Source organism: Ilyonectria robusta (assembly GCF_021365365.1).
Source record: "Ilyonectria robusta strain PMI_751 chromosome Unknown BGZ61scaffold_4, whole genome shotgun sequence".
Taxonomy (NCBI): domain Eukaryota; kingdom Fungi; phylum Ascomycota; class Sordariomycetes; order Hypocreales; family Nectriaceae; genus Ilyonectria; species Ilyonectria robusta.
Genome location: NW_025764438.1, coordinates 2,599,162 through 2,622,748, shown reverse-complemented (window position 1 = coordinate 2,622,748; position 23,587 = coordinate 2,599,162). Strand labels below are relative to the sequence as shown.

The 23,587-nt window shown below is 50.6% G+C and overlaps 8 protein-coding genes across 8 annotated transcripts; 4 read left to right on the top strand and 4 right to left on the bottom strand.

Annotated features, from left to right (window-relative positions):
- Nucleotides 1-989: 989 nt before the first annotated feature.
- BGZ61DRAFT_344363 (glycoside hydrolase superfamily) lies at nt 990-1,997 on the bottom strand (the record flags this gene model as incomplete). The annotated part of the gene is made up of 1 exon (XM_046239695.1): nt 990-1,997. One exon carries the CDS (start codon nt 1,995-1,997, stop codon nt 990-992), a length of 1,008 nt encoding a protein of 335 aa, XP_046108952.1.
- An 833-nt stretch (nt 1,998-2,830) lies between these two features.
- On the bottom strand, nt 2,831-5,780 carry BGZ61DRAFT_566508 (uncharacterized protein; the record flags this gene model as incomplete). Its single annotated transcript, XM_046255930.1, has 7 exons — nt 2,831-3,429; nt 3,526-3,657; nt 3,710-4,060; nt 4,149-4,512; nt 4,571-4,728; nt 4,809-5,508; nt 5,573-5,780. 7 exons carry the CDS (start codon nt 5,778-5,780, stop codon nt 2,832-2,834), a joined length of 2,511 nt encoding a protein of 836 aa, XP_046108951.1.
- Nucleotides 5,781-7,199: 1,419 nt separating this feature from the next.
- Nucleotides 7,200-8,362, bottom strand: BGZ61DRAFT_585812 (mitochondrial carrier domain-containing protein; the record flags this gene model as incomplete). The annotated part of the gene is made up of 6 exons (XM_046256419.1): nt 7,200-7,375; nt 7,433-7,749; nt 7,800-7,953; nt 8,008-8,103; nt 8,168-8,208; nt 8,260-8,362. 5 exons carry the CDS (start codon nt 8,360-8,362, stop codon nt 7,442-7,444), a joined length of 702 nt encoding a protein of 233 aa, XP_046108950.1. The 3' UTR covers nt 7,200-7,375; nt 7,433-7,441.
- Nucleotides 8,363-8,676: 314 nt separating this feature from the next.
- Nucleotides 8,677-11,258, top strand: BGZ61DRAFT_474764 (uncharacterized protein; the record flags this gene model as incomplete). Its single annotated transcript, XM_046248607.1, has 5 exons — nt 8,677-8,849; nt 8,903-9,465; nt 9,511-10,117; nt 10,173-10,215; nt 10,272-11,258. 5 exons carry the CDS (start codon nt 8,677-8,679, stop codon nt 11,256-11,258), a joined length of 2,373 nt encoding a protein of 790 aa, XP_046108949.1.
- A 428-nt stretch (nt 11,259-11,686) lies between these two features.
- BGZ61DRAFT_474763 (PrpF protein) lies at nt 11,687-12,877 on the bottom strand (the record flags this gene model as incomplete). The annotated part of the gene is made up of 1 exon (XM_046248606.1): nt 11,687-12,877. One exon carries the CDS (start codon nt 12,875-12,877, stop codon nt 11,687-11,689), a length of 1,191 nt encoding a protein of 396 aa, XP_046108948.1.
- Nucleotides 12,878-14,556: 1,679 nt separating this feature from the next.
- Nucleotides 14,557-15,817, top strand: BGZ61DRAFT_345328 (uncharacterized protein; the record flags this gene model as incomplete). Its single annotated transcript, XM_046239777.1, has 3 exons — nt 14,557-14,753; nt 14,805-15,141; nt 15,215-15,817. 3 exons carry the CDS (start codon nt 14,557-14,559, stop codon nt 15,815-15,817), a joined length of 1,137 nt encoding a protein of 378 aa, XP_046108947.1.
- A 1,107-nt stretch (nt 15,818-16,924) lies between these two features.
- Nucleotides 16,925-19,356, top strand: BGZ61DRAFT_344565 (glycoside hydrolase superfamily; the record flags this gene model as incomplete). Its single annotated transcript, XM_046239711.1, has 3 exons — nt 16,925-17,207; nt 17,260-17,569; nt 17,637-19,356. The coding sequence occupies 3 exons, from the start codon at nt 16,925-16,927 to the stop codon at nt 19,354-19,356; spliced, it is 2,313 nt and encodes a 770-aa protein (XP_046108946.1).
- Nucleotides 19,357-20,288: 932 nt separating this feature from the next.
- BGZ61DRAFT_344298 (endoglucanase D precursor) lies at nt 20,289-22,247 on the top strand (the record flags this gene model as incomplete). The annotated part of the gene is made up of 5 exons (XM_046239685.1): nt 20,289-20,547; nt 20,607-21,107; nt 21,169-21,281; nt 21,304-22,066; nt 22,114-22,247. The coding sequence occupies 5 exons, from the start codon at nt 20,289-20,291 to the stop codon at nt 22,245-22,247; spliced, it is 1,770 nt and encodes a 589-aa protein (XP_046108945.1).
- Between the last annotated feature and the right edge of the window lie 1,340 nt (nt 22,248-23,587).

Below are 23,587 nucleotides of genomic sequence, written 5' to 3'. Positions count from 1 at the left end.
TATGCGGTAAGGAAGTAGATGGAGTTTCGATGCGGGAACGCGGTACCATCCTCGGGAGTGTCGTTCATCGCTCCTCCAAATAGATCGAAGAGAAATGCCCAGCCCTGTGCGCCTTCTCCCGCACTGAAAAGAGTGTCGAGGTGGCAATGCCGAAACTGGCACCAGCGCCTCTCATACATAGCTCAGAACAGATCGGAATTTTCGACTTCCGAGGCTCGGCAAATTGTGCCATTGGCAAGAACAACCTCGATCTCTTGGGGAAAATCGATGGACATGCCGTCTTGGCGGGACTTGCGGCTCATTGTGCCTATTGGATTCTTAGTATTATCATCTTTAACATCTAAGCTTATACTTTGGATGTCGTCTTAGCCGGTTGTCCAGACCGATTGACGGGTCTATTTCTGAACCAGTAAATTTTGCTCAACTACCCCTGCATGTCGTTGTATAGCAGATCATAGTAAAAAACACCATTAAACCCTTATCATCAATGAAAATAAGTCAATTGAGACTCAAGGCCAAACTCCATTTGTGTAGAATCTCTCTGCAAGTAGAACCTCTCTGTAATAACAACATTACTTTATCATATCGTGACCTCTAGTAGGCAGATGTTGCTTTATTTTGCCAGCTAAGACTGCAGCTAAAGCCCATACGTTGAGCATACCGGTAATCTCGGCGAACTTGAAATGGCTAGGGGTACCATATTGGAGTCATCCGGTAGGGGAGGGTAGTCGAATTTTCTCCAACCTGGTTGTGACGATCCGTGTGTATCGTAGGGGTATAGGGAGGGCAAAGGGGGCGTGAGAAAAATAATATTGTTGTAAAGATGGATTCAATCCTTTTGAAATAGTATATGCTAGCGAATAGTTGCTATAGCTACGAAGTTTAATTTCGAAGTTGCTCTCCTTGACGCAAATGCGGCCGGATCCTCCTGGCTGCGACCGCCGTCGTGTAAAGTGCAATCTCTGATGACTCGATGTTGCTCGAGCTCTCTAGGGCGCGCTGACGAAGTTCGCTAGGGCAGTGTGAGTAGCGTAGAAGGCACCCTTGGGGTTGTAGTCCTCGTCAAACATCAATGGCTTCGCGCCCGGCAGCCAGGTGAAGGCGTGTTTATCCGTGAAGCCCCAGAAGCTAATGTCGGTGATTCCCGCGTTTAGAGCCTCTTCGACGACGGCGCCGTAGATTTCGCTTTGAAGTGTGGCGTTGAGCGTGTGGACATCCAATTCAGCGATCGTCACTTCCAGTCCCAGGGCCTTGTAGGATTCGACTATCTCCGTGATTACACCCGGTATTAGGGCTACTTCGGTGATATGCATCTGCAGGGCAACTCCGTCAATCGGGACACCATCCGCCACGAGTCCGGATACTAAATCGTAGAGTTCCTGACGTTTGCCGGGGAGTGACTCGACCATATTCTCATTAATAAAGAGCTTGGCGTCCGGATCTGCTGCCCGGGCGATACGGAAGGCATCTGCGATGTAGCCGGAACCAAGTACGTTGTAGAAGACGCTGGCGAGTAGGCCGCCGCCCTGCGTTTCTAGGGCTTCACTGACGACGTCCCACCGATCCATCTTGCCGTCGTATCGGTGCATGACCGCCTCGAAATGAGCCGTCATTGCAGCACGAAGGGCTGTAGGGTCGGTGATGTTGAGAATGTAGTCGGGATTACAGCAGCCCGAGATGAGCCCATGTCCCTTAACCACCATATCGTTGTCTGCCGCGAAGGCAACGAGGCGGTCGAGCGAGTCCCAGTCGTAGTGTCCTTTGGTCGGGTTAACGAACACCCACTTCAACTCATTTTCGGGAGAGAGGCTGTTGAACTGTTCGGCAAGGACGGCCGCGAACTGAAGATCATCGAGGTAGGTCGGATTGATGGCCCCGGATCCGATGAAAATGTCTTTCTTGGCTGCGTCTTCCCTCAGCGAGGTGGTTCCGGTGCTGGGGATGTCGGTTGCTTCAGTAGCGGCGAGAAGCGCGATGATGAGTGTTCTGGCCTTCATGTTTCTGGCTGATGAAACGTTTTCTGTCTCTTCGTACTCAATGAGGGTAAGTGGCGTGCAAATACCATCTCAACGTCGTTAGGAACTTTATAGGTCGCTGACTCGTGAGAAAATCGAAGACGACGCGATGTCAACTGTCGTGGATACACTGTGGGCCTGAACTCTACCCCAGTTGAGGTTATTAGATCAGACTGGTTGACCTTCACTATGAAGAACGAGGAACGAAGAACGAGGAGCGAGGGGCGAGATACGAAATACGAGAAACGAGAGGGCGAGCCGCTCCGAATAGTCAAAGTTTGTCCATACCTTCGGCGAACCCAAAGCGGTAGCGTCGAAACCCTAGGTACATAGGCCGGACGATGTGTCTAGATGCAATTTCATAGAATCCCGTCCCTTCTACGGTAGAGATTCGGTTATCTCGCCTAAGTAGCGGTCGCCATGAAAACGTGGGGCGACAAATGAGATCAGCTGCTTTGGTACACTTCTGCGATTTTTGGCGGTGAACAGTAGGAATATCAAGACAAGGTGGAGATGCAACTTGGGAGACTCAAGTGAGCTGTTACGGTACATGGAAAATCTGCATGGAAAATCATGCGCTCTGATCTCCACAGAGTGGCTACTCAAGACTTGACGCGTAGGGTAGCTTCTAGTGCCGTCCATTAAGGTGAGAATGCCTAATCTAGTATATGAATAGCATCGATGTCACTGCCTCAATCCCTCGTTTCGAAGCCTCGCTCAGTACCACGATGAAATCAATTCTACTCAAATTTTGGTTATACACCTAGTCCCTTAATAATACACACGTAGTAGTCTGATGATACCGATCAATGACACCTATTTGTTCGCTTGCAAGCGCATAAAGGAGGCGACAAGTTCGCCCGAGTCCACCATGTCAGCTCCCATGTTTTCCATCATCCACACCCCTTCTATATGCCGCTCGTGAGCTATCGCCTTGCGGGTTGTGCTGTGCACCGCTGTCCGTAGGCTCTTGCTGATGCCTGCACTGGGATACGCAAACACTCCGAACATGCCAGCGCCGCTCTTGGTCGCCAGACTCATGGCTCCCTTGCCGAGGCCCTTTACGGCTCCCAGAGCGCCGTCCTTCTTGGCACCCTTGTACGGCTGCACCACGATGTCGCTGATACCATCGATAAAACCCCAAGCGAAAGTCTTGCCGGCCACGATCATTCCGCTCTTTGCATCCGTCACGGGGCCGTGGTCACGGACGCCGCCGCCGTAGTGGCGAGGCACTGAGCGCAACCCTTCGGTGATGGCGAGCGGGATGTCAACAACCATGCCTTTCAGAGCGGTGGGCGCGATTTTGCCTACGCTCTTGGCTGATGCGCCTGCCATCCTGCCTGCCAACGAGCCAGATTGCTCGCTTTTGGTGCTCATTGGTCTCCCCGAATCGCCCGAGGCGCGGCCTCCAAGACTGGCGGCGCTTCCCATCTTCTCTTGGCTGGTGACAGACCTTTGAGCTTCGAGCCTCTTCCGCTCGCGAGATTGCCGCTGGTGCTCGTCTCGGTACTCTTCGATCGGCTTGGTGGCCATGCCCGTGATAGATCCGGCCATATCTGTTGCTGTTGCCATGACTGCCGATGCTCCCCCAGAAAGGGGATCCCATCGCGTGGTCTCGATAATAATGGGGTTGCTCTGGTAGCTGCAGTCACGAGGTCAGCTCAGCGGATTAGAGGGAAATACTGGACACTGACATCTTCAACGATTTGGATTCGACCGACTTGTTTGCTAGTATAATTTCTGCGGCCATCTTGGAAAGTCTGACGGGCCGACTCGCTTTGTTATACAGCCACACGGCCGGCTCACTCTTGATGAGGTCGCATGGAATCCGTTCCAGAGGCAACTGTCGGTGGAATGACTGCACAGCAGCTCGGACGCCCACCTCGGCCCTCATCCTTGCGGCGATGGACGCAGCAGCCTCAGCGGCCTTGTGCGAGAGACAGTATTGAATAGCCTGAGAAAGGTTCTCTGCTGTTAATTCTTTGTGGTTTATGGGGCTAGGGCCTGCGCCTGCGTTGGCGACCATCTGGCCCCAGAAAGGTTGGCTGGCAAAACAAGTGATTAGCTTCACTTCGGAATTGGAACAAGCTGTAGCTAGTTGTTGCGTGACGGGCTGTAAAACAAACGACTTACTCTCCGAAAAAGGGAACAATGGTGGTGGGTATCCCGTTCCTCAACCCACAAGCTGTCGTTCCTGCGCCTCCATGGTGAACCACGGCGGCAACGTGTTGGAAAAGCCACTCGTGCGGGCAATCTCCTATCCAGTAGACATTTTTGTTCTCCGAGCCTACCAGATCGGACCAACCCTTGGAGATGATGGCGCGGACGCCGGCCGCTTGAACCGCGTCAAGGATGATTTGTATCATCTTGGCTGGGTTGTCCAACACGATGCTGCCGAATCCAATGTACACTGGTCGCGTGCCAGTCTCGAGGAAAAGAGCAAGATCTGGTGGCGGAGAGTACTGGGGTGTGTCACGGAAAAAGAACCCACAAACATCTACACAGTTTGTTAGCCGCGGACCTACACTGGGAATCGACTCGAGGGAATATCATACCAATGTGCGAAGGCCAGTCGGCCGGCTTCGGCACCAGGGCCGGTGACCAGCAGTATGTGAAGGGTATTTTCAACGTCTGTGTGAGCATGGGAGCATCGAACATGGCCACCTCTTCTAAATCGATAGACTTTCGCCACTTGTTGATAATATCGCCCAGGCTAGATATTCCATGCATTAGGGCGTACGTTCGAGAAGTGAGTGATGGCGGGGCTTCCAGGTATGGTAAAAGGGAGCTTACCCTTGCCAGGTTAACCACTCAACCACGCTGTAGGAGATATAATTTGCCAGTTGAGGATCACTACCGACATTCTTCAAGTTGGCGAGCGGATGCGGAAAGGCCTTGGTGCTGCTCCAGGGCATCGTGAACATCAGGTGCACAGGTATACCGAGGGCTTGGGCGCAATGGATATGCGCAAAGCTGGGCGGGTTGGCAATGATGGCATCAGCTACGAAAGGCTGGCCAGTCAGTGTGTCCGGTTTCAGGCATGAATGCCAGAACCCGTCCAGCATCTCCTGCACCATGTAGCGCTTCTGCTGAATCTCACCGGCTGTAAGACTCTTCATACTGGGGATAAGGCCTGGGTTCTTGACCATGTAGGCCATCAGCTCGGCCGGATCGCCGCCGACGGGGTAAAACTCCAGGCCAGAATTCCGCACAAAGTTCTCAAACGTGTCATGGGTTGCGAGTCGAACGCGGTGGCCGTGTCGCTGGAGCTCATTGCCGAGGGCGATGAACGGCTGCACGTCTCCTCGACTTCCCACAACCTGGATGACAATGTTCAGTCTCGTGGTCCACGATGTGGCTGGTGTTGTTTCGGTTTCGGAATATTCAGGCGACGGGGTTTCTTGAGGCTGGTGCTTTTCGGGAGGCGTCCGGTACAGGTATGAGAGGCTGCGTACGAGCTTCGAGTTGTAGTCGATCTCGACCCGTGCATCATCTGCAGTTGCAGTGAGCTTGGAAAGCCAAGGACGTAAACGCTTGCCTAGACAGATGGAACATACCTGTGGTTTGAACGTCGCTTCCGACCAACTCAACCAATGTAGATGAAGGGCTCACGGGCAAAGCCTCAGCTGGCATCTCGGCAGCATTTGCCAGGTCGCCGGTGCTCGCAGCCCTCCTTAGACTCGAATAAGTCGGCGCCGGGCTAAGGTATGGCGACTCATCGCCGGCAAGCTCGTATCGAAGAGTTTTTCGTTTCTCGTTGGCCATGGTCTGTCAAATATCCCGATATCTCCCGCCCGCAAGAAAGAAGGAGAAGGTGATGAGAGTGACGGCGAGAGGTTCAAAAGGGTCTGTCGATGGGGCCGCGGTGCTGAAGAAGGATACTGAGGGCAGAAACACGCGTACCTCCCGAGCCAGCTCGGAATAAGGGTAGTGTAGTACTTTGATCTCGGCAGAGGAATCTCAGAAGGTGGGATGAAGGTTATGAGGTGTCGCCAACGTCACCATAATGCACATCACCTTCTTAACGAAGGGGGCTCCTAAGGAAGTGGGGCTGCTTGCAGTAAACGAACTCAGTCAACTCGTATACTGCTTTCGTTCTTCGTTCTTCGTTCTTCGTTTATCACACCCGCATGGGATGGCTAAACTTGAAGCGTGCAGAGCATATAGGATATCCGTAGCATTGACGAATCACGGGATGCCGCTTCCTCTAGTTGGCCGGCATTTACGTTTTAGCTTGCGTTAGATCTGCCGGCTGCTTCACGGAGAGACTAAAGGGGGGGGAGGGGCAGCAACATACGGTACATGTGCCGAGGGAAACGAGGTACGAAGTACGAAGTACGAGTCAGCGACTAAGACGAGACACTCGATGCTAACCATAAATTATTAGCGGCTGTGATGGGGCCAACGGTCCACCTGGAGTTTGATACGGTACGGGAGGCCTGTGTTAGCTTAGACAGTCTCTACCTACTTAAGGCGTTGATGAGTCTGCTTGAAAAATAAGACAAACCGCTTTTTCCTTCTTTAATTAATAGGATACCTTTAGTCTCAGTATGCTTCTTCCACTGCAGCTGTCGCAGCAGCTCTTGATATTATTTTTCTTTTCTTTCTCTTCAAGTGGATGTAGAAGAAATTAATTAATTGCTCTAGCTATCTCCCGCTCCCAGTAGACAGCTTTTGTGTTGTCTTTTCCGATCCCTCTCCCCCCTTAGCCCCTACCCTAGGTAGGTACGGACGAGTGTGGTCTGCACTAAGGACCTCACCCACCGACAAACGGCCCACAGAAGTTGCCTTCAACCCAGACATGTCAACGTCAAGCGAAGCGAAATAAAGACGTAATGGAAGAAATTTAAGAGGTTTTAGGTGGCCATTATTTACTTATAAATCGAGCTTGAAGGTTGGATCGCCTTTGGCACTTTCATCGTGACTCGTCTCATCCTGAAGCGGCAAAGCACATACGCCCGCTACATAAAACATCACAAACAGCAACAATGAAGTACGAGCTACTCTGAGGCAATAATTGGCTCACCATTCCGCTCATTGTTGAGGTACATGTGAACTGCGCCTACGCCAGCCGATGCAGCGAACAAGACTGCTGACGCTTCCTCTCCATCGAGGCTATTGGCTGCAGTCGGTCATCTTGCCTCCGGCCCCAATCGTGTAGAGACTGCTTCTTTGACTAGATCTCCAAACCCAACCATACAGATCGTCGCCCATACAGCGACCCCTATCCGCGGAACAACTCCACAGAAGAAGCCCATGGGACCAGAAGATCGGAAAATGTATCTGGTTGTTGATACCATGGTAGCCTCCGCAGGGCGTGTTGGATCTGCCTTCAATGACTGCATCTCGATGCGTATTACCTAAGTTGATATCAAAGATTAGTTGTAAACATAAAGTACTTTTCGAGTATGACTTACTTCAAATGGCTAATTCCAGCAGCTCAAAGCGCCGCCAAACGTTGAGGCACAAATCTTCTCACCCAGAGTCAGTCGCTCGGTTGAAGATTTTCCCTTCACAGATCGAATTTGGCCTTCGGCAAATCTTGATATTCCGATTCGAGAGGACCATCCTGTCATCTGTCGAAGTGCGACAGCATTGACTCCGCGGTTAACGCCACGTATGCCTTTTTCTCGAATAATGTTTACAAAGGTCTCCATCGTTCCGGGAACGCGAACTCCGGCTTTGGCAGTCTTATTTCTTGTTACCTCAATCGTTTTCATACAAGTTGTCATGCCTGAAGACCGGGTTAGCAGAAAATGTGGATGTGATACGCTTCAATCTTACCCATTGTGAGATATGCTTGGGCAGCACCTCCTGCGACACCACCGAACATTCCTGCGACGGTGTTGCTCGCGTGAAGATGCTTTTGAGCGTAGTACTCAACTTCTGTAGATGTTAAGATAAGAATGGCGCCTTTTGTTGACGCTTCTATCCAAGCCTGAGTACTTATTAGCCTTAAAGACCGCAGCGGCAATTGGGGAAAGGCACAAACCCATGGTATGAGGCCCTGGTAGAATCCACGGAAACCACCCCGACCCCATGTTTTCCGTACAGCATCAGCAAGAGAATCGCCCCTATTGGCGGCGACCTGAGAGTTGTGAGTATTCACATGAAAAAAAAAAGAAGAAGAAAACGCATCTAGCACTACGAACGTGTGTTTTCAATACTTCCATAGGTTGTCCCAAAGAAGTAACTGCAAAAGTCAGACGTAAACCATGTAAAAAGTGCATTTTATTTTACGAACCTTGAAAGATGTTCATGCAAGCACCGACTGCGAGATTTGACCAGGGCGTTTTTCGTTTCTTGTGCTCCACGATGGGAGACGCATGCGTCGCTGCCAGAGCCATTCTGATGCGTGTGTTGAACTTAGAACACGGAATGTATGAAAGGTACAGGAACAGCACTGTGAAAAGATGCCCTTTTATTGAGAGCTGGCTTTCCAAATAATCAATCTCTGCCCCAACACTCGTGGGTCAACATTGGGCCTAATCTCCCGACTCTTCGGATCCATCCGATACCGCGTCGGATGCAGCCGAAGCACCGGCGCGTCCGAAAAAGGACCTCAAAGCGAATCAGAAAGTGATGACTGTAATCCGAGATAATTTAAATCTGTATTTGCCCTTTCCATGTCATTCTATTCATTCCCCATTTACTCGTCGCAATGACTTTCAGACCCATTTTGCAGTTGGCTCGGGCTCAGGCTCTGGGCCCACACACTCGACGGCTCGCGACGTCCAGTGAGGCATCCTCCTCGGCGAATTTGAGTCGATTTGAGCCGAATAACACCATTGATTATGCTGATCTGGTTCGGAAGATTGAAGCGAGCCGTAACATGTACGCCACTGCACAGAAAGGCACCCCCGTGAACATCTGCTGACCCCAGATAGCCTCCGACGGCCTCTGTCATATGCTGAGAAGATTCTGTTTGCCCACGCAGATAATCTTGGAGAGGAACGTTTTGTGCGTGGAAAAACTCAGCTCAAGTTGAGACCGCGACGCATTGCCTGTCAAGATGCAACCGCTCAGATGGCTCTCATTCAGTTCATGTCTGATGGACTCGACTCTACGGCAGTTCCCACAACGATTCACTGTGATCACCTAATCGTGTCAAAGGATGGTGAAGAAAAAGACCTACCTAACGCTCTAGGTATGCATAGCGAGGTATACGACTTCATGTCAAGTGCGGCCAAGCGCTTCAACATGGGATTCTGGAAACCGGGTGCAGGCATCATTCATCAGACTGTGCTGGAGAACTACGCTTTTCCAGGCGGCCTGATGGTCGGAACTGATTCACACACACCAAATGCTGGCGGCATGGGGATGGTTGCTATTGGTGTGGGAGGCGCTGATGCTGTCGATGTAATGGCGGGCCTACATTTTGAGTTGACGGCGCCTAGAATCATTGGGATTCGACTGAGCGGGAAACTTTCTGGATGGGCTACGCCAAAGGGTAAGTTGGCACCTTCATACATACAACACTAACTAATAATAATAGACATCATCAACCATCTGGCTGGCATCTTGACTGTCAAAGGCGGTACCGGTTCCATTCTCGAGTTCTTTGGACCTGGAACGGAGACCCTATCGGCCACGGGCATGGCAACTGTGACTAATATGGGAGCTGAAACTGGCGCAACAACCTCGATCTTCCCATTCTCGGAGGTCATGGGGCGATACCTGGAGGCAACCAACCGTCACGATATCGCACAAGCCGTTCGTTTCGCCTCCCATGAGCTCCGCGCTGATGAACAGGTTGAGTATGATCGAGTAGTAGAGATTGACCTATCATCCTTGGAGCCTCGGATAAATGGACCATTCACCCCTGACCTTTCCACTCCCATGAGTAAGTTTGCGGAAACTGTCTTACACGAATCATGGCCGAGAAATTTGACCGCCGGTCTCATCGGGTCCTGCACAAACTCTTCCTTTGAGAATATGACCAAAGCGGCGGCGGTTGCGAAGCAGGCGTTAGATGCTGGTTTGCGTCCAAAGATGCCTCTGCTGCTATCACCTGGCAGTGAACAAACGAGGCAGACGCTCCAAGATAGCGGTGCTCTTGACACATTTAAGCAACTACAAAGTACTCTGCTCACCAACGCCTGGTAAACCTTTCTGCTCCATCTCGCCTCAAATATCGAGAGACTAATAAATCGACAGTGGACCCTGCTGCGGCTCATGGGATCGACAAGACATGAAGAAGGTAAATTCGCTTATAATGGTCGTCAATAATAATTCACCCATTGACACGTATAACAGGGGATTGAAAATTCCATCATTACCTCTTACAACCGGAATTTTACTGGGCGGCTTGACGGAAACCCTGCCACCAACATTTTTCTCGCATCGGCGGAAATCGTAATGGCCAAAATCTTCTCAGACGACCTTGCTTTTGATCCTACCAAGGATAGTCTAGTGACGCCTGGTGGCAAAGAGTTCAAGTTTCAGCCACCCGTGGGAGATTCGCTACCATCCAATGGATACGCAAACACAGACCACGTCTATACAAGCCCTCCATCAAGCGGTCGTGAAGACGTGGAGATCCAAATCTCCAACACCTCGGAACGTCTGCAACGTCTCGCACCGTTTCCACGCTGGCCCGGCTCGGACCCCGAGAATTGTGTGATTCTCATCAAAGCTAAAGGGAAATGCACGACCGACCATATCACCCCCGCGGGGCCTTGGTTGCGATACAGAGGCCATCTGGAAAACATCTCTAATAACACACTTATTGGCGCGGTGAACGCAGAGAACGGCAAGGTTAACAACGTGCGAAACTGGCTTACAGGCGAAGAGGGCGATGTTCCCGGAACTGCGAAGAGATATCGAGAACTGTCACAGCCGTGGGTGGTTATTGGTGATCACAACTACGGCGAAGGAAGTTCGCGAGAACACGCGGCTCTTCAGCCGCGATATCTTGGCTGTGTTGCCATCATCGCTAAAAGCTTTGCCCGTATCCACGAAACCAATTTGAAGAAGCAAGGATTGCTGGCACTCACATTTACTCGCGAAGATGATTACGATCGAATCCAGTCATCAGATCGAATCAGCATAATTGGGTTGAAGGATGTTTCTGTAGTGAAGAACCTGATACTCAGCGTTACGTCCAATGCCGACAGTAATACGTGGGATACGGAAGTCAGCCACACGATGACCCAGGAGCAGATTGAATATTTCAAGTCCGGAAGTGCTTTGAATCTTATGGCAGAGCGTAAGAATGGTGGAGAAATAGGGACTGGGAATTGATCATGAGGCGCTTACAGAGCGCATATATATGTCAGCTATGAAGTAAATACAAGAACCTTGCGATTGCGAAGTTATAGCTGTTTGCCGGCCGCCGTGCCAAGCCAATTGTGAGCCCTATTTCGTCCATAACCCGACTTGGGATGGACGATCCTCACTTACTTAGATGTAACCCAAGATGAATCGCGATCTTTGCTCCCCTGGTCACCACCAATGTGATATTGATGTCGGATACCATACCATGCGGAGCTGCTCGCAGAGTAGGTATGCAGTCATACGCTGATTTCTGCATCACTCGGACAACCCAGACTGTATCCAAAACGCGGGGGAAAAAGTCTTTAGTATTATATGCTATCACCAAAACGCTAAAACCCCATGAAGGCCACATGTAACGACACATTGACGTAATCCTGAACGTTGTATCAGCCACTCTACTTCCAAAACACCCTTCCCTCCATCAGTCTTCTCGCTGTTCGGAATACCGTCGCCGACCGCAGCGTTCCGGTGGCATCAAAGTCGGCGGCTACAACGAGACTCCCACTAGCATGGTTGACTGTGACCTCTGGACCGACAAGAGAGCCCCCGGCGAGACAGCCAGCAACGACAGTTCCACTAACATTTGCCGCTGATGCCGCAGCCAAGGCGACGGTAACGGGGATCGCTTTGTGAGGTTGCCCGACAGACATGGCGCGAATGACGAGATTGTTTTTGCTTGCGTCTCTAGGTGTGGACACAATTGCGATCTTGGGAACACTGCCGGGTACAGCGCTCTCCGTCTTTGCGATTCCCATCTTGACTGCGGCTTTGCGACGGATGGCTTCCAGCTTAGCGCCCAAGGTTGGGTGATCTTCAATATGCTGAGGACTAATGGTGCCATCAATGCCGAGATCTGCCGCTGGTAGAAAGCAGCAAGGGTTCCCTGCATCAATGCATGTTGTGCGAACACCGTCGATTTCTTCCGTCACAGCATCCGTGGGGAACAGCTTTCCGGTCTTTGAACCCGCAGGGTCTAAAAACTTGAGCTCAACCTTTGCGGCAGTCCCAGCAACACCGTCCATCGCAAAGCCGCCATAAACCATTGCTTCGCCATCCACTACGGGAAAGCCAGCTTCAATAATTTTGCCCGTATTTGTGCTGTGTATGCGGACAGTAGCGGTCTCGGCGCCTCGCGGTGCAGATACCAAGCCAGTGTCGATGGCATATGGCCCGACGGCTGCGGACATGTTGCCACAGTTGCTGGAGACGTCTACATTCTCGTCTTTAATCCCGAGAGAAACAAACTTATAGTCGACGTCGGCATCCGAGCGATCACTCTTCCCGACAATGCAGACTTTGGAAAGGCTGGAAATGCCACCGCCCATGCCATCGAGTTGGCGTCCGTACGGATCCGGGCTTCCAATGCTTCCTAGGAAGATGGAATCCCACTTGGAACGGTCGGCGGGTAGATCTTTGTCGTGGAAAAAGATGGCACGTGAAGTCCCTCCGCGGTAATACGCAGCCGGAAGACTGTTTTGCTTTGTGAGGGTTACCACAGAGCGTGTGCCGATTACTGTTCTGTGATTATGGCGGAAACACAGTTTAGCGACTGCATTCTGGAGGGATAGTGCTCGTAGTGACGACATCGTTGCAGCAAGAAAAAGCAGGCGCTCTATATCGGAACGAAACCCACCCTACAGACGTCTTATTGACGCCATAGAAAAGACGAAGCCTAGGAGTGATTTTAAGCGAGCCGTCGAAGAAGATCAACGGCATGAGCCGGGCGGACACATCCGAACTACATCAAAGAAGATCGGCCACATCCCGAAGACGGAGTAATAATGCTAAAGTTGTATCCTAGCTAAACCATAGGGTCGGCTACTTCCGAAATTTCCATATGGCGTCAACCCTAATTATTTCCGTGGCTAACTACGCCAGGACCCGATAAAGACTTCATTCGTAGTAGCCAGTTTACAATCTCAATTAACCAAGTCGTTTGCCAATTACTACCTTCCCCAGGGATCATTTCTCGTCAGAGACGCACTGTTGACTAATGGCTTATACTCTTCTACGGCATGAACGTAGACACGTTGACGCCTGGATCTCGTCGAACCCTACGCCCGCCAATTGGGGTGTCCTAACATCAGAAGAAGGAGTTCTAGAGAAGCATGCACGACCTAGTAACCGTCAGGATCGATTTGCACTTGGCGCAACTAACAGTTCGCCCGCATCCTCTCCGGAGCGGCTAACTTGGGCCTTGCTACAACTGGATAAGCTGCTAGGGGCCTCTCGACTCATCATCATCCCTGCCGACGCCTCTGGCACTAGCTGGCCGGGTGATGGATGAGGTAGAGGGAGAGAGTGGATTGTTCGGAGAATTTTCTCCTGCTTTTTGGAGCCATGCTAGCTTCCCTGCACATGTTTTGCCAGTCATCTGTTTGCCTAAGGTGCATGATCTACTGAGATGTTACCATCTGTGTCCATCTCCGCCACTGCCACCGCCTTTTCCGAGAAAATTATCAAGGCCCAGCTAGGTAGCCCCAAATCAGGAGAGCGAAGCAATTGACAATACGTCTGTTAAGTCAGCGCTATCGGAGAGCTTAGGGATCCGATCAAGTTTCCGGGATAAGGTGTGTGCACGCGAATATTGGGCTAAAGTCAAATGAGTATAAATCTCGAAGGAAACATGTGGTTATACAGCGCTCTTTGCTTTACTAACAGTAGCCCAAACCCTTCCAGTCCTACTATGTCGTAATCTGTCAGTCCCCTTTAAAACTCGATATCTCGCACATGAAACTCCGTATTTAAAACCCTCTTGTGATTAGGGGTTTCATCGTATTCACGAGTACGGCAAAATTGGGATCAACACGGTTCATGCGTAGTGTAACATAGGCCTATATTATATATGACTGGCTTTATCCATCCTGGATCCCTGAGCGAGGCAATTAAAGTACCGAATCCGAGCCCGAGACCGAGACTGAATCCCTGCTGTAGTACTCTACCTAAACATGACAGAAATGCGCGGCGATCCCTACGGGGATAAACATGGAGTCACTCAGGAATATACAAGGTAGTTCCTAGTAGCTCGGATGGTTCGGTAATTGTAATTTAATGTGAACGTTTTTGCTAGAATGGGCAGTTTTCCAACCTTTCCGGCGCAAGTCACTCCACGATACATGTCGGTCGGAATTATAGTACTTAATCCTTCATCTTCTCCGTATTCCCGTGGCGTATTTAGAGTTGAGATCTATCTCAAAATTCAACGGGAACATCTCACGGCAACTCTCTTACCCTCACTACCGCGCATCACTAGCGAGCATTTATGATGCAGTTTCGAACTTTGTTGGCGGTGGCAGGCTTGTCAATTTGCTGCTCGTCTGCTCAAATTATCGGAGATCGGGTCATTTCACTCGAAAATAAACGCTACAATGGCACTACTAAAGTCGAATTCACTACGGAAGCTCTCGGTCAGGCCGACTTCTTCAAACTTGACCCGGCCCCGAACGCCACCACATTTGACTCGTAAGCCTCCCCCCGCTCCAGAAGAATTGTTTATGTAGCTAAAATACATAGGTGGTACTTCGAAGCGATGAATCCATCTACCAATGAGACTGTCATGTTCAACTTTGAGGTGCATTGGCCAGTCGATAATGGTGTTGCTACCTCGAAAACCCTCTATCGAGTTACCATTTTTGGATCCTTTGCAAATGGTACAGCCTACAGCTACGGAGTCGACGCCGAAAATGTCAACATTACCGAGAGGGCTGACACAAGTATGCGGGTGGATTACTTTGGTGGCAACGAGTTCAGTTGGTCAGGCTCGAGCCTGTTGAAGCCAAGACCGGTCTACAACGTGACCATCAACGCGCCCCAGGCTGGTATTACAGGGAGTATCAATTTCCAAGGCAGTGTAAGTTCCATTTACCCCATCGACAACAACATTCCGTCATTCCCATACTGACTAGCTATTCTTGGTTACACAGCTCGCCCCACCTCACTATTCCTGCGGAATCGACGCGGCAGGAGTCGACGAGCGGAACATCGAAGGAGTTGCCTGGGCAAACGCATTACCAGACGCTAACGCCACTGTTTCCCTCCAAATACACGACACAGCCATGTCGTTCGAAGGATATGGATACCACGACAAGACCTGGGTTGATCGTCCCTTCGAGAAGGCGCTCCAGGCCGCCTTCTGGGGCCATGCTCGTCTCGGACCTTACGCCGTTGTGTGGTGGCACTCACGAGCACAGGACGGAACAGACATTAGTGCGGAATATCTTGCCAGGTGGGAAGATGGGCGGGTCATTGCCGCTCGTTGCGTTGACAGACCGAACAATACTCTGGGATGGGGAGAGGGTCAGATATGGCCGCTCGTTCCTGGCACTCCGGCGCCCGCAGGCATGTTCATGCGCTGGGATCTGGGAGACGCCGGTATATTTGTTGCGAACATCACAAGCAACCTTAAGTTTGTGGATATTCCTTTCTGGCAGGCTGGCAGAGGACCTGTCACTGGTGGTTTTGAAGGCCAAGAAAGTTATACTGATGAGACTGGATTGTGGTCACTCAACCAACTCCAGCCGTTGTGAAGCAGATGTTCTTGTCGAGTTCACTTGTATGATTTCACACATTATCTTCTATCCACCTCTTGTCACATCCAGGATATTCCCTGTGCGGCTTGTCTGACTATTATCTTTCGAATTTAGAAGCTACAATACGACCCGATGATTCCACACATATCGAGCCGTTGGTCAGTAGTCACCAAATACTCGAATGAATTTCAAGAGAAAGGTTTAACTATCCAGCGTTCTCTACTTACCATAGCCGTTTCGCTACGCAACAGGAATCTCCGCTGTTCCCCGCCGTTCCCCAGTCTTGTGGTGGTATCGGCGCCGGGCCAAGCACCCGCACATGGGAGGCGACACAGCAAAGCTCGGGAATCAAATGGCCGAGATCGCGAATGTGGGCAGAAAAAGAAACTCGCTATTTTCGTACTGAGTATTCTGGATAAAGTAACCCTGTGGTTGGTGTGATTTTGGGTGGGTTTCCGGTGGCTTGGTGATCTTGGTCCATATTCATATTCCTCATCGAATCATGCGTTGCTAGGCTCCGTCGCTCATATGACCCTAATGGCAATAGATAATTCCTGTTTACGCGTGTTCGCTACGATGCCTTCTTTGAGCTTGGTAAACGCGGAGAAGCGCGCCAGAAGAAGCGATGTGACACTCCTCCGCATTCTAATTTCCCCAAGCAATCACCTGTACATGGCCCCACCAATCATCTCGATATACATTTGAAGATGTACTGGTACCACGGAGTAAAGCGAACGACTTCGGTCTATGACGCGCCGACTTTATCATGTCACCTGTAAGAGCGTATGGCTTCGGCTGATAACATGGCGAGTTCTTCAGCCTGCAGGGGGCAACTTTGCCGAGGACGTATGATGGCAGTGTGAAATTTGTGCGGGGTTTTTCAATGGTGGCCTGTGGTCTTGTGCAGCCTGGGAGCCATCAGAGATACTACTGGCTTCTATCTAGAGTAAGAGAATAACTTGCTGATATATGAACCGATCTGTTCGGACTTTTACTTGCTACTCCCATGGGCTACTTGACTTCGCTCCATGTTTTCCCTCTTATTAGCAAGCATAGTCTTTGCAACACGCCTTTTTTAGCCTCGTGATCACTCATACTATCACAATGAAGTTCCGTCTCTCGCTTCTCATAACATTTGCCGCGTTCTCTGCCCAAGCAGCAAGTGATGGCGCAGATGGACCCCTCTGTGACAAGTCTGCTACTAAGACTGCCACCTACCTGAACTCCAAAGTTCCACGAGAAAAGAGAGTCAAGGATCTTCTCTCTCGCATGTGCTGGGAGGAAAAGGTGGCACAAATTGGTGGGGTTGGCGGAATACTTGGCCAGAATTCCAAGCTCGATGTCAAAGATTATCGCGAGAAGGCACAGATGCACAATGGCACCATCTGTAGGTTTCACCTGTCAATTCTCGCACCTGAAGCTGACAAGTAGATTTTAAGCACCCGGGTCGTACCTTAACTACGCTGATGAAGCGGTACCGGTGCTTTCAGGCCTGATTGTTTCGTCTAAGAAGGAGCACCGTCTGGGAATCCCATATGTTCACATTGCCGACGCGGTGAACGGCCCTACGCTCCGCGGGACCACTCTATTTCCTTCAACCCTATCATTGGGCATGTCATGGAACCTTCCCCTCTATACAGAGGTCGCAGCGGTGATACGGGATGAACTTATGGCGTGTGGCATCAACTGGGTGCTTTCTCCTGAAGTTGATGTAGCACGCGATCCTAGAAACGGCCGCATTGGTGAAATGTGAGTTTGAATTTTTCATCCTCGTGCCTGCGACTTGACTATTTGACTGACTGATGTCCTTGTCTAGGTATGGAGAGGACCCGTGGATGAATGGGGAATACGCAGCCGCCTACATCTCAACCATGCAAGAGGAAGACGCGCAAGGTTTCATGAAGGTCGCAACTACCATCAAACACTACCTCTATGGTACATCCACTGGCGGCGTCAACCAGGCGTCGATGCTCGGTGGCCCTAACCACATCTACAACATCCTTGCTCTTCCTTACATTAACGTCCTGAAGAAGGTTATGCCAGCCAGTGTTATGCCGTCATACGCGACCATTGATGGAGTACCCGCTCACAGTAACTCGTACTTACTCCAGGATCTCCTGCGAGATCAGTTTGGTTTTGATGGAGTCATTGTGTCGGACGCCGATGCCATTGCCATGTTGTATTTGACACACCACACGGCGACCACCCTCAACGATGCCGGCATCAAATCACTGGCCGCAGGGGTGGAACTAGAGCTCGCGATTGGATTCCCTACTGGCTTCGAGTCTTTGGTTGGCAACAGCAGCATCAAGAGTGTTGTAGCCAATGTCAACCAGGCCGTGAGCCGGATACTCGATCTCAAGTTCAAGCTAGGGCTTTTTGATAAGTCACTGGAAGCGGACACCAAGGCTCTCAAGACATTGCGAAACCAGAAGCACCTGAAGGTCAACGAGCAAATCAGCAGCGAATCGATTGTATTGCTCAAGAATGATGGGGTTCTGCCTTTGGACTCAGCTACGAAGGTCGCCGTTCTTGGTCCATTGGCTTCTGTCATCAACACTGGAACCTACGCCGCTTGGACGAACAAGGAGAACGGTAACAACACGTTCCTAGATGCGATTCAGGACGAGTTCGGGACTGAAAATGTCGAATACGTCCAAGGCGTCGACATCGTCGACACTGACGACGCTGACATCGACTCGGCAGTTGCGGCCGCGGAGGCGGCCGGGCTGGCTATCATTGTGCTTGGCTCTGTTGCTGTGGGCTGGGAGGATAGTCTTGTTGGAGATCGCACAGATGGAGAAGGAAATACTCATGCCTCCCTCAAACTGCCGGGGCGCCAGGAGGAGCTTCTGAAAGCAGTTACGGCAACTGGAGTTCCCACGGTCTTGATCCTAACTGGCGGCCAAGCATTCGAGTTGTACGACACCGCTCAAGATGCTAAGGCAATCCTCCACTGCTTCCACAGCGGCGAGATGACAGGACGTGCATTAGTCGACATAATCACTGGACGGGTTAACCCCAGCGCCAAGCTGACCATCACCTTTCTGGCTCGCTCGGAAGTGAACCCTGTCTACTACAACCGGGAGCAGAGTGACTGGCAGGGCGCAGGTGCGATCCAGTTCCCATATCTTGAGAAGAACTACCTGTACCCCTTTGGCTACGGATTGAGTTACACGACCTTTGAATTCACCAACGCGAGGTTAGGTAAGTCGACTTACGGTACTAAGGACACGGTATCCGTTACAGTGACGGTCTCCAACACGGGGAAAATGGACGGCAAAGAAGTTGTCCAGGTCTATTTTAAACAGAACGTGGCGCCACTCTCACTCCCCATCAAGCGTCTCATCGGCTTCGCTAAAGTCTATATCGCTGCTGGCGAGTCAAAGACTGTTGAGATCAAGATTCCAGTCAAGGAGCTGGGATACTGGCTTGACGGCGACTACAGGGTGGACAAGGGCACATATCAGTTCTATGTGGGAGATAGCTCGGCTGACAACTCGCTGTCTGATCCGCTTACTGTCGCGATTTCTTGAGACACGATATACACGAAGCAGTGTGTTGGCAGGAATGTTTCAACAATATTCCTTTACTATGTTCATTTTTATAGCTGCAAGTTGCTGAGGAGACTGGTTTTCCAGTGTTATTTACTTTTCACCCTCAATCACCCAATTGGGCTCTTTATTTGTTGGTGAGATCAGTTGTTGTTTCTTGAAAAACAACCAGAACCAAAAGTATCAGATTGGTTTGAAACTGGCCTACAGTTGAGGTTTGCCTTGATCAAAGGGGCGGTCCGAAGTTCTGAGCTAGGCGTGATCAGCACGAGTAAGGAGGATAAGCAAACTCATGACATACTTTCTAAATCAGGAACCCCCGTTAAGATTATTGCCGTCTGCTTGGGTTCGATTAATTGGTCAATCTTGTGGATGTGAGTCTTGGATTCTTGATGGGTAGTAGCAGTTCCAATTGGTCTCGACGGCGATCCAAACTAGTCAATCTCCATGATTGTACTCATCATGGATCTCCTGCATGGATACTCCCACCGTGCTTTCCGCATGTAATTCCTTTTTGAGCAACGGGCTTTTCTACTTCACACATCCGCCGTTGTCGATCAGTTTGGGTTAGTGGCCTGCTATGATGCTCATGGGATCTATAGCCCACCCGCTCGTCCCATCTCTGCCCGAGACCCGTCTGCACCCCATATTGACCCATTCGTGTAGTCTGCGCGGAAATCTCATCCCACGAATCGCTAATCGCCTCCCACTGGAGACTTCCCTGCAAAACTAATGCGTGGCAAGGAGGGTTCACAAACTTCTTGGCGAAGGATTGACTGACCTCGGTTGATTTTATACCGGCTGACGCAACCTTAATTCGGACTATATGAAGCCCTGCAGTACGGACACATCTACGCTATCTTATCGCCAGCAGCATCTGTTGATTTCAGTACGATCTGTCCCCTTCACTCGAAATGCACCGGGTTTCCTTATTTCTCAACATTGCTTTGGCTAGCCTTTGCCAAAATGTGCTGGTCCATTGCCAAGTCACCTGTTCTGGAGAGTTTGATGCCATTTCGGCCTCGGAATTCGTGAATCGCCTCAGCCCTGGTTGGAACCTTGGTAACAGTTTGGATGCCTTTCCCAATGAAGACAGCTGGAATAACCCTAAAGTTGTCGAGAGCACTTTTGACGACGTAAAGGATGCTGGTTTCAAAAGCATTCGTCTCCCAGGTATGGTACCCATGTGGACAGTATCACCACTTCGGCCAGTCCTAACCTCTCTCTCTTAGTCACCTGGGCGTATCACTTTACCGGCACTTCAAACCAAGGAGATTCTCCAGACTGGACAGTTGATCCTGCTTGGCTTGAACGTGTTTCCAATGTTGTCCGCATGGTCACATCCCGTGGTCTATATGCTATTGTCAATGTACACCACGACTCAGCGCTGTGGGCCGACTACTCTCTCAGTGACGCGAATTACACTATGATTGAGGAAAAGTTCTACCGTCTGTGGTATCAAATCGGGGAGAAGCTTGCCTGCACATCATCTCTCGTCGCATTTGAGGCTATCAACGAGCCTCGAGGCGAGACGGAGGAGCATTTCGCACGCCTGCTTAACCTAAACAACCTCTTTCTCCAAGCCATCAATGATGCCGGCGGTTTCAATGCGCAGAGAGTCGCCACATTGGGTGGGCCCGGGCAAGATATGACTGCAACAAGTCAATGGTTCGAGAGGCCTGATGCAAAGTTTACAAATCCCTACGCATTGCAGGTACACTATTATGCTCCTTGTAAGTCTTTGTCTCGCCCCACGTCCAGTAAGCGATAACTTATTGACTGACTTTGAAATAGACGACTTCACGTCTGCTGCTTGGGGCAAGACAATTTGGGGGTCTGAGTCTGACATGGCGCAGCTCGAGAATGGCTTTGAGCTCTTTCGCAACAACTTCACCGACATCCCCGTGGTTGTTGGAGAATGGCTTTGAGCTCTTTCGCAACAACTTCACCGACATCCCCGTGGTTGTTGGAGAATGGCTTGTCAGCCCTGTTCATTCCGAACCAGCAGCTCGATGGAAGTATCATGATTTCCTTGCGCGCATGTGTGTCAAGTATAACTTCTCGCCTATTATTTGGGACACTGGAAATGATCACCTAGACCGTCAGTCGCACACCTGGCACGATCCCACCGGCATTCAGATACTCACCAATGCCTTGGAGGGTATCGACAACAGTCTACCGGATTCTACTACCGACGCTTACGCAACAAGTCAGTATTCGTCGGCATTTGCGTTCCTTAGAATTCATGACTCGGTGCAAGATCAGAGCCTCCCGTTCTTGTTCAACGGCAACTCAGTCAAGGCGATCAAAGATGGTGACATCAGCCTGAGCGAGGGGACTGATTATTCGATTACCGATGAAAATATTGTCCTACATGCGTCGTTTCTATCCGAGTACTTTGACCCAGCCAGCAGTCCTGGTGTCAAGACAACTCTATCGGTTTCCTTCTCTGCCGGTGCAAGCATACCAATTCAACTGGTACTTTGGGACCCTCCCGCAGTTCCAAAATCTAAATCGGCTGCTGTAGTAGGCTCTGAACTTTCCATCAGCGTCAACTGGAATGGTGTTAGCAAGCCTGCAGCTGTCGCAGCGTTCAAGTCAGACGGCACGCCTCTAGTGGATGACTGGACGATCTATCTCCCCCCACTCGGTCAAGGAAGAACAACCTATGGCGCACAGTGGACCTGGAACTGTGAGTCCACACAAAGCTTTAATATGAGTAGACTAACCCTATAGTAGGGAACCAAGATGGCGTGACCATCACAGCAGGCGCAGTGGAGGCTACGGTGAAGTCTGGTCAGTCAGCAACCTTTGTGATTGAGTCGTACCCTCGCGTCGAGGGCAATCAAGTGAACTACACATTGGTCGTTTGAACTTGAGCGAGCTGCCTCTCGTCACCAAGTGAGATCCATGTAGGCGGCATCCAGGTATGCAAAGTCAAACACCTAAACCTTTACAAGATTTCCGAATCCAGCCAAGAAGAGCGGCATTGGCGATGAGGGAAAGATGCATTTCCTATGAAAATTGCAGGACTGGAGCTTCTTTACGAATCTTGGTGAACATAGCGTGCCACTAGTACTTTCACAAATGTTTGCAGATTGAACAATGATCCTCGACCGTCATTGTTCAACGGCCGCTGTTTCAAGCTAAAGAGAAACTTAAATGTTTCAATCTCTGTACAAAGTGCATCCTATTTTCTTCACACGTGGTTGTCTTGTTGCCATAGTGTAACTGTATTACGGTTTAGCCGCTGTCGTAGGTTTCGCCTTTAGGGGTGATGTAGTGAAGTTGGGACTGGGCGATTGGGTATAGACCAAGTGTCACCATAGCTTAACTAGCATGTTGGAAGTGTGTCCCAAACGAGCTGTCAAACTTATATAAGCTACTTAAAGGTTTAAATATAAACACTGCAAGAGACATAGGCGGGGTGATCAGGAGAAGATATCCAGATCATCCTTTGCAGAGTCGTTGAATAGACTAGCAAATTCATCTCAGTGGGAGGCTGCTTGGAATGTCGGATGCCTTTGACGAGCAACTTGAGGATCAGTCGGGCAAGCTGTTGAGGGTGTCATTCGTTGGTTAGTTGGATTTTTCAAGCCATCGACAAGTTGTGCCATAACTAGATCTGGTTCTCCGGTTCGGTCTCTGCTCCAACCGTCCAGCTAACCCTCCTTCGTTTTTCACAGATACCGTTCTCAGCTCAAGCCACGTCCTCCTCTGATTTGTTGAAACCGTTGCCATGGTTCCGAGGGATTTGTACAGCCAAACACTCCAGGAGATGCAGCACCTGCAATAAACTAAAAGCCGCAGCTCCAAGACGTTGTATCGATCGCCCTCTACTCACCCGACGCAATCGTGGGAACTTACCGACCCCACGGGTTACCCCATGCCATTCCCACGGCTTGATGCCCTTATTGGGCGGTTCGGCCAGTTGTCGGCCGGCTTTTGTGCGTTCTTTATGTGGCAGACCTTGTCTTAATACGGGGATCCTCGGTTACCCCGCAACAGACCTCTGGGTTTCGCTAGCTAGGATGACTGGCTTAGCGATTACGCGTGTACAAGGATCATTCCCGGCCGGCCTGTTGGAAGGCCGGAACCTGGATAGTCGGATCAGAAATGAACCGAAGAGCTGCTCACATCGGAGGAGATGGACGCGAAAGGGGTGTAAGTCCCACCCATATTCCGTGACTCGGTATACCGCCAGCGTCCCCAC